This window comes from Macrobrachium rosenbergii, chromosome 13 (assembly GCF_040412425.1).
Source record: "Macrobrachium rosenbergii isolate ZJJX-2024 chromosome 13, ASM4041242v1, whole genome shotgun sequence".
NCBI lineage: Eukaryota > Metazoa > Arthropoda > Malacostraca > Decapoda > Palaemonidae > Macrobrachium > Macrobrachium rosenbergii.
This window is the reverse complement of record NC_089753.1, coordinates 17,773,696-17,784,474: the sequence shown is the minus strand read 5'-3', so window position 1 is coordinate 17,784,474 and position 10,779 is coordinate 17,773,696. Positions and strand designations below refer to the sequence as shown.

The following is a 10,779-nucleotide window of genomic DNA, read 5'->3' as shown; positions in this document are numbered from 1 at the left end:
CACTATACTTAAGTTACCACATAATGATTACAAATGGAATTTTACTTCACTGTAAACATACCATAATGTTATAATATATAATGTTCAGTTTACACTTCAGGCAAAATGTACTTGGACTATGAATGTAAATACTAAGGTAAGAACTTGTATTATTTATTCATTTGTTTCAGCACATTATGTACCTTCAAAACGCATCAATGAAAGAGCAGAAATTCATATGCATAGTGTAAGCACAGCATAGGTAAAAGAACTTGAATAGTGTCTAGCTTTTGAAAATAACATGCATTAACATAAATCTTAGGGCGTTAATATATCTACTATTAAATTACATAAATATAATTTTCCATTCAGTATATATTGAAAATGCCTCCGCTTGCAATAATCGTACAAATTGGACACTGCTGTACATACTGTACAGTAAATACAGTATGTGATAAGTACATACATTTCTAATGAGAAAGCAGTAGCATCAGGTACCGGTATGTAAAGATGTTCAGGAAAGTTAAAAAACAGATACAAGTTCAATATTTATAACATATCTTTCACTGGTTACACAACTTTCACCATAGACAATAAAGAAAAAAAATGGACTATGAAAATATGTAACCTATATGGAAAAAGAAGTTGATTAAAAACAAAAAAAATGCACGTCAAAAGATATTTAAAATGGCTTGTATAGTAATCTATTTGTCTGAACATTAGGTAACAATATTTTACATGTCTCCGTACAGTACATGATATATAGACAGCACTGGTGAAAGTCAGACATACCTTTAATGGATGTCAAATATTGCACAGGAACTGAAAGCTCTAAACTATTCTGAGTATGGTATACATCACCTATTTAATTAATATCTAATAATTTGTGGGAAATCTTATGATAGGAGACACAGACTTACACAATGCGTTCTAGAATTTTAAAGGAATGGCTAGTAAAGTAATCTAGATACCATACACTATGTGGTACATTATCTGTAAGAGAATGAATCCCAGCACATATCACATGACCATAGATAATGATGCAGCATATCATCAAGTGGCTCTTGTGCTTTCCTTTTGTTTCATTTATATGAGTGTTTTACATCTTGACTGAACCCTTCTTATGGATCTCTAAATTTTTAAGCATTGCAACTCTTCTTTTAACAAACATTTAATTTCAACAGCAACTTTTTTCATTTCTGCTCTATTGAATTCAATATCCACCCTCAACTTCCATAAGGTGTAGCTCAACAATCCCCTTGAAAGTTTCCACTATGACTTCCACTGACACTCCCAAGTACCTTCCCAATCTTGTGCACCCAAATCTATCCATCTATCTATCTTATCAAATCTAATCTAATCTATCTATATATGGTATATATATAAATATAAATTTATATATATATATATATATATATATATATATATATATATATATATATATATATATATATATATATATATATATATATACAGGCAGTACCCAGGTTATCAGCGGGGTTCCATTCTGAGGGTGTGATAATAACCGAAAATCGCCACTAACCGAAAACAGCAATTTTCGTGCTTTTTCAGCAAGTTTTGGGGTTATTGGTGCCGAAAAGCACTGATTTTCAGTTATCGGCACCTCTATTAGGTATATATCAGTGCCAAAACCAATTATCGGCGCCGATAAGTGGAAATCGGTGATTTTTGGCGCTAGACAAGCCAATAAAACTGGATTGCTGTTAACCTAGCCCACTGTTAATTGGGGACTGCCTGTATATATATATATTTTTGTATACAATACAGAAGTACATATACATACCACTTGTATTTCCAGTGATGCCAAGCTGGAAATTAACCATAGCTGGCACTTCCTTTTTATGGACAATGTCATATGACTACATTACCTTGTCCTTCAAGTGTGACCTTGACCTCATTCTGCATATCAGCATCATTAGAGGATTATGCATGTGAAGATTCTATTTCATATAACTAAAGGTTATGGCAAGGTTTAATTTCTATTTGTCCTATGGTCTCCAAGTATTACCTTGACCTTGGTCTCATTCTGCATACCAGCATCATTAATGAATTAAGTATGCCAAATGTGAAGTCATTCTTCTAGTGCAAAAGTTATGGCCAAGATTTAAATCTTATTTGATCTTTGGGTTCAATGATGTAGGATGACCTACATCTCACTTTGCACAACAGCTTTCAATTTTAAGCTTGTATTTTAGACAGTTCAGAATTTATGGACAAATTCCTTTGAGACCTAAAACCTCCGATCGTGACCTTCACCCTATTTTGCACATCATCTTCATTAGTGGATTATGCATGCTAAATATGTACAGTATTTCCTATTTTCTATTGTTCAACAGTTACAGCCAAAGTTAAATTCCTATTTGATGTTTTACCAATCAGTATGATCTTGACATCACTATATGTGATAGCACTCTACTTACGAACATTCACGTTACAAACATTCATAGGCACAAACAGACAGGGTCACAAGTTCATTCTGCTTGGAGTGCCATTTGCAAAGAACACAAGAACATGAAGAAGAAGAACCCATTCCTTTAATTCCTTCCTTGATTATCCTGAGTATTCTCATGATTAACTACCATGTATTCTTCTTACAATCATGAGAATACTCATTCTTACTCATAAATATTCCTACTTATTTCTATCTTCCCAATTTAATTTGGTCTGTGATGAATTCTTTTTCTATATTTTGCATTTTTTTTATTTAGTATGTATTTTTGTCAATAGATGGGGTGTGCATTGGTTAGTTTATCAACTTCCAATGTCAGATGCTGCTCCTGCAAAATTCTCTCACGTTCATAATTTTCAAAGCATGGAAAAAATACTAAATTTTTTAATGTTGCATAAATCTACAATTTATTTTCTTCTTTTTACCTTTCTAGCATCCAACGTAATTCTTTATAATACTGCATGATTTAAAAATATGTACAGTTAAAATAGCATAATCTACGACTCTGAGTTAAGTTGCGAGTGTAAATATCAACAAAAATTATGCACTACCATATTAAAAACCAACTTCCGAATAACTCAAGATACAAACAGCTGTTTGGAACTTAACTTGCTCATATATATATATATGAACAAGTATATGTATATATATACAGTATATATATACGTACATATATGTATACAGTATATATATAATGTGTATATATATTTATAATATATATATATATATATATATATATATATATATATATATATATATATATATATGTGTGTGTGTGTGTGTGTATGTAGATGTGCATATGTATGTATATGTATATATGGTATATGTAGATGTGTGGGTCTAAGCGATGTCAGGCAGGGCAGCCGATCGAGGCTACGCCTACCCCAATCACGTAAATCAAAGTCCTTCAAAAGAAGGCATCGTGCTTACCCCATATAATAATGGGAAAAATGCACGTTAAAGACAAAGAAGAAGTGTATATGTATATATATGTTTGTGTATATGTATATGTACTGTTTGTATATATATACCGTACATATTCATATATATACATACATACATACATTTATGTATATGTATATGCATATATGTGTATATATATGCATATATATATATGTATGTATGCATGTATGCAGGCAGTCCCCACTTACTGGCGTCGTCGGTTAACGGCATTTCGGTGTTACGGCGCTTGGCTAGCGATGTCATTAACTGGATTTTCAGCGCTGATCTCCAGTTAACAGCACTGAAAGTGGGGATTTTGTCACCGATCCCTGGTTAACGGCACCATTAAGTGAGATTTTTGGCGCTATTATCGCCGATTTTCAGTTAGCTGCGATTTTCAGTTCGCAGTGCTCGGCCGGGGACAGAACCCCCGTCATTAACGGGGACTGCTCTTATACATACATATATATATATATATATATATATATATATATATATATATATATATATATATATATATATATATATATATAAATATATAATATATATATAATATATAATATATATATATATATATATATATATATATATATATATATATATATATATATATATATATATATATATATAATGCAATGTACAGATATATATGTATGTATATACATGTACACATCATTCATTCTCCTCACAATGTAATACTGTATAGAATATGTTCCTTGTCACAGAGCACAAAGCCTAAATTGGGCATGGTGCGGCTCCTCTTATTGGGATGTAATACTGTAATTTACAGACCATGCAATTATCAACTTGCATGTATCATAAGGTAAATGCATATCTATAAACCATTTACAAAGATTTTTAAACATCTATTATTATGTTCCATCTTTCTGCATTTTTGTTTTGTTCAACTTGCATAATTATCATTAAATCTCATCTCCATAAAAACCTGAAAATACTTGAGATTAATTCACGTCTGTTGATCTAACTCCCTACGATGATTACAAAATATGCAATAGATAAGATTACAGGAACTGCCCTAAGCAAAATCAGGGAAAATAGTGCAAACAAAAAATCCCAAATTCATCTTTAATACTATGGCAGCTCATTTTCTGGGACCTGAGCTTGTGTCCCTTCTTCCAATATTTTTCCCATTTGGTCAATGTGACGTGTTAAGACATGCATCTTCAGGGCACCTTTCTGTGTTGATCGATAAGGGCAATGAGCACAAGCATATGGCCTGTCTCCAAAGTGAATACGAACATGAGTCTTCAAATTATCTTTTGTGGTAGCACTGTACGGACAATACTGACATGGATACGGTTTTTCTCCAGTATGTGTACGGATATGAATATGTAGGCTTCCTTTGCGTGTAAAAGTTAGAGGGCAATAGGGACAGCTATGAGGCCTGACACCAGTATGGGTTTCCAGATGAACCTGAAGACTTGTTAGGGATGTAGACGTAAATGGGCAAGTGCGGCAGTAATACATCCTGAAGCTGTTGGTTCCTCCATATTCTCCTAAAGTTCTTTCTTCAATGTGTACATCGCACTCCAATCCCACCTGTAGGGAATGTCACTCTTACTATTCATATATAAAATGCACAGATAAATTAGCAGTGTTTTTCACTGCACAAGGCAAAGGTAATTCCTCAAAATAACTGTAGAAAGCCAAAGAAATTGCTCAAAAAACTGCACAAAGCAAAAGTAATAGCTAAAACTAATAGCACAAAGCAAAAGTAATTGCTCCAAGAGACAGCTGAACAAGACTTGATGTAAATAAATTTACTGCTAAAAATTTTAATGTAAACATCACTTTACTTACATCATTTTCCTAAATTATATGTCACAGCGATGAAGACAAAGCCCAAAAACTAATTAATGTAAAATGGAGAGCACAAATGCCAATAAATTCCTTCTATAAGACACTGCAATCTCATAAATACAACTAGATATACATCCAATGAATGCTCAAGTGAGCAAGTGTGAGCTTTGATTTGTATGATTTTGGGAAGCTGCAACTGAAAACTGCTAAGAAAATTAGATTTAATAAAACTCTGCCACAACTTTGTGAAATGGGTGTTAAAGGAGACTTGGGTTAAGAAATAATACTAGGACGTAACATGCACATACAGAAGTTCATAATTCACTTACAATATGCTCACAATTTTTTTTTACATTCCCTTTCACATTTAATCAACAATATACTTGAATGTGTGTGTGTGTATGTGTAAAAATAAAAATATTCATAAAAACCCTTAGGCTGAGTGGCCTGGATAATATTCCACTTCAACCTATGGTTTTAGTATGCTGGTGAGACTGTGAGTCACTTAGGAAGTATTTTGCTCTTTATCAGGGCTTTCTTGGGCTTTCTTGATTGTGTATCTTTTGTTCACTGGTAACCTATTATCTGAATTTATGTAAGAAAAATGTAAATAGAATTACAGGAAAGTTTCTGATGTTCATAGATTATTAGACTTGTTTTCACGTTTTATCTTTTCTGACAGAAGTCATACATACAGAAATCAATGCTTCTTAACACTCATTTTTTTGGGGGAAATTAGGTCAAAAAAGAAACTTCACTGGTAGTTATGTCTACCATCTAACCTACCCACAATATGGAATGAAATGGAATGGAATACTGTATAGAATTTTGGCCCAAAGCCAAGCGCTGGGACCTATGAGGTCATTCAGCGCTGAAAGGGAAAATGATAGTTAAAAGGTCTGAAAGGTGCAACATGAGGAAAACCTTGCAGGTGCACTATGAAACAGTTGTTAGGAGAGGGTGGAGAGTAAGGTGGAAGAAAAAAAATATGAACAGAGGTATAGTAAAAGAACCTTAAGTAATGCCTACAGTGCACCGCATGAGAACCCACAATATGAGAAAATGACAAAATAAAACGTTTAATGCAGACTTTTGGTTTTATACTTACACACCAATGCCTCAGATTTGGTATCTAAGGATATGGTTTGGTACAGTAACATGCTTGATTGTCAAAGTCATTACTGTACATTTTTCACTGACTATGTATATACAGTACATTTACACTTGAGCCAGACACAGACATGAAAAATTCAATTAAATTTAATCATAATAAATCTGACTTGTCATGACAAAATTTTCCCAATGATTTTTATAGTACAGTACAGTAGTGTATATTTTTCCACTGCCTTTGCATTACATCACTTGAGCTAATGCACCTTTAGGCTTTGAAAATCACTACATTATTCTGGCAAGTATCTTTAAATTAGCTACAATACAGTAACAATAATTTCCAATGTCATCACAGAACAATTACTGGTAGGAATATTTTTACCAAAAGCTCTGATTTATAATGAAAGAGTATCCCTGTTACATCAGCATCAGCTGCTTGTAATCTGCTCATGCAGACTTTGTGTAAATAGTCACAACTAAGAAACAGAGTAATGCTCTTTTCAGTGGATTTCTTCAGTTCTTCTGTGGTACATTTATTAGTTATGATGTACGATTCTACATGGCTTTATGTTTATCCTGAAAATAATTTCATGTGATCTCCATTTCAGATTTCACAAGACGTGAGGTTATACTCATTCATTCATTCATTTTAAGCCATATCACACATCAGCAACATTCCATGACATGATACAGCTGCCTTTTTCTACATAAAAGACAATCCAGTTATTACAGTGAAATGCAACAAAGCCCTTTACCATACATATGGTGAACTTTAATGTTGGTCAACATAGTGCAAGACAATGCAACTGCAGCAGTATGTGCTTGACAATAATAAAGCTTTGAAAACCTTAGATAAAAATGTATCCCTTTTGAATGCTCCCACAAAATATTTTTTCACAAATTAATTATTGTGAGATGTAGCTTGTTTCATGCATAGTTAAATACATTTCTTATTAATCCTGGTGCTGAAATCATTTTGGCTTCTGGGTTGTAATATTACTGTATTTTCTGTTCACAGCCTTTTTTCTTTAGCAGTAACCCAAATAAGGCTCCTCATTACAAATGTACATTTGTAAATACAGTGCTGTATACTTCCTTTGCTTTCTCTTACCTTAGTAACTGTTATCCAACAAAATTATATACCACTGTTTCATTCATTAACAATTCCATAATTTTCTATGGATCTTGTCTGGAAATGTTTGCTGATTAGGAGACCCTGTGGTTTTTATTTTATTAATTATTCAGTAATTCAACCCACAGGCTTTTGGGTCAACACACAAGATTCACTATGTTTTCAATACAATACTCAGTTTACAGTGTGCATATTACTAAGGTCTTAGCTGTTCTTACCACCAAGAGAAGGAGTTACTGTTGTCTTTCAAGTGTTTGATATGGTATCTCTAACATGATTCCTTGTACTTCTTCAGCTATATTTAAATGACAACAATCTTTAGTCATCATCACCAAAGTTGGGGATCCATATTGGAACAGAAGTTACTCAGCTTAACCCTTAGATGGGGTCACTAGTTTTAATGAGCCTTTTCCAGATGTTTATAACACACAGCTCTTTTCCTGATTTGTTTTGGCAGGTGTTTTGCATACAGGTGCCTTCCCAAAGAGTAAACTCAGGAGTGAGTCCCTTCCCAGAGTTCTTCTATTACTACTACTACTACTGATACTTTAATTTCCTGAAGTATACAGGATACCAATTTGCTCTACTTTGAATATGATGGTGTACCTTCCAGTACAGTACATTAAAAGTAACATTTATAATTATTGTAGTTAAAGTTAATATTTTTACTCTTACAAAGGCGGGGTGGATGTCTTTATAAAAGGTTCCTTTCTTGGATGGCTGCAGGCTACACCAATCAACGTGGTACTATCCTAAATGAGTCCTATCAAAATAAACCAAGGAATGCACCCATGACCTACGTCTCCTAGGCATTCAAACCCAGACCGAGCAGCTACACAGAAAATGCTGTTACCATTATGTCACTATAATTAATCACAAAATTTAAAAGCCTCACAAAATATCCAAAGTACTGCATACACTTGTACTTTCTAACCTCAGAAATCACAGTAGCCATTAAGGACAAAATGAAACATCATTCTATTTTTCAAAGTTTTTATCCTTACTGACATTTAAATATTACTGCACAGATTCTTCTAAGTAAACTGATACAATATTCAATGTGCCGTTTCCCTGTCTTATTTATTTTACACAATATATACAGCACAGGTACTGTTAAAATCATACTCTAGTACTTCTGAAAAAGGAGTACAGTACCACTGTTACAAAACCAGTGGTGAACTTGAAATCATTTTTGATGACACTACTAATTCTATATTAAATTGCTTTACCATTAACAATGCTTTGGCATATCATTACTGGAAATAATTCTGATGGGCCTATTTTAGTCACTTTCCAAAAACTGCTATACTTTAACTGAAAATTAGAGTCATATCACTACCCCTCAAGTCATTTATTTATTTGCATTTAGCAGACAAGAGGTTAACTTTCAACATAACTAAGCAAAAACTTTTCAGTAAGTCACTACCATTTTAAGGTTTTGCAAATTTGCTGATTTTCTGCAACTCTTCAGTTTTGCTTCCACTAACTAACTCCACAGGAACATGCAACCAGCTAATTTGCATGTGATTTGCTGTCTTCACCATCATTATGAGGTAATGATGGGGACAGCTTTTCCTTTAAATGAGTTAATATATGACATTTCATTGTGCCCTGTTGTTTGGACCGATATGGACAATGTGGGCAAGAATAGGGTTTTTCACCAGTGTGCGTTCTAATGTGGTATGTGAGGCTTTGCTTGGTTGTTGTAGAATAAGGGCAAAAATGACACTTAAAAGGAGTTTCTCCAGTGTGAGTACGCAGATGATTCCGCAAATTGGTGACCACGTTGGTACTGTAGTTGCAGTATATACACTGATGGGACCTGATGTTGGTGCCAGGGCTGTTGCTGAAGGTGGAGTAGATATTCATGGGTCGTCCACCTCCTCTCCCGCCCGTCCACTTGTCGCCTCTCTCCATTCTCATCTGTTGGGTACGCCTGTCTTACTCACTTGTAACTAACTTAATATTATAATGCACTAAAGTAATAAAAACTGATACAACTTAATAATCTACTTTAAAACTAGTCTTAACTTCAAAAGGCATGTAGTTATTTTATCTATAATTAACCTTAAAAATTGTCATGTCTAGAGGATATAATTTCATTTATGATATGTAAAAGACAAATGGAGAATACATCTTCACACACAAGACCAGTTTAAAATGGCAGAATAAAACTAAAGCTTAATGAATAAGCATTTCTATGGACATGCAATGTAATATCAAATGGCAGTAGTACAGGTATTTTAAGAAGTTTATGATAATGCCAAATCTAAATCACAAAAATCTTCATTAAAAAGTTATATGTACGGTAATTCCCTGTGAATTACCATGAGCAAAATTTCCATCAAATAATTTTGATTACTGACTATATACTGACTACTGACTATATTATTGTAAAATTCTTTTTAAAATGCTGAGCTTAGAGGATTCCACCACAATCTATTTCCAATTATTTTTTTAAGGGGAGAGAAAACTACAATTTCTTCAAATTTTGTAAGAACAGAATTAAATCTATTGTCAAAAGAGAATCATGAATGCAATCAGAGATACACTTCAGTTCATATTTATTAACAACCCTAAAATTGATAAGTAGCAGGTTTTAATAAAAAATGAGTTTTACTATTTTGAAAAACTACAGAACCTCACTTCAACTCTAACAATATCTCTTAACTTTTAAATAGCAAGGAAATAATTTTACATGAAATTTAATAATGCTATGGAAAACAATTTCACCTTTGCTTACCCCTGAATCTTTCAACAGTATTATTTCTTTCACCCTAAATTAAAGTTGTTTAGCTTCACAAAATACTGGGGTAGTTCTAAGCTGTTCAACAAAAATCTTTACAGCAATGACTGATTTTTAGGAGTATATTTTAATATAGACTGAGCGAAGTACGGTCTAATTTACTGGAAATATCTGCTGTAGCTCATAACTAATCACATCCTCAATCCCACTTGAAAATAATGCTACTGCCAGTGTGAGTGAATCATTTAAATACAGACCTAAATGAGTCAAAGTAAGAGGACAGAAAAATTACCAAAATTACAAAGAAGCCAGAAATCAACAAACACAAGACCCATTACCATTTCAAAAAACCACCCAGGGCTCAAAATTTTTCTAAAATAACCACAAGTTCACTATATCATCCCAATACTTTTTAAAAATTCCCACGGATTTAGCCGACTATCAAAGTTAGTTTGGCTGTCAACAAGAAAACTATTAAGCACAGAAAGTAGAGGTCCACTGCATGAGCAATGGTAAACAAAGTTATTTATCAAAACATTTCAAAGATCACAAGATCAACCTATCTTTCCTGCAAGAATT

At 33.2% G+C, this 10,779-nt stretch overlaps 1 protein-coding gene across 12 annotated transcripts in view; it reads right to left on the bottom strand.

Annotated features, from left to right (window-relative positions):
- Window positions 1-10,779, bottom strand: part of LOC136844932 (zinc finger and BTB domain-containing protein 24-like) — a 202,656-nt gene that overhangs the window by 42,857 nt on the left and 149,020 nt on the right. Inside the window, exon 6 of one of the 12 annotated variants that reach the window (XM_067114293.1) lies at window positions 4,130-4,951. The exons of 10 other annotated variants lie outside the window; for them this stretch is intronic. In XM_067114293.1, the coding sequence (XP_066970394.1) occupies window positions 4,484-4,951 (468 nt within the window). In that variant the 3' untranslated portion in view covers window positions 4,130-4,483. Of the gene's footprint in view, window positions 1-4,129; window positions 4,952-8,430; window positions 9,378-10,779 lie in introns of those variants that run through there. One more of the 12 variants, XM_067114301.1, reaches the window with a different exon arrangement.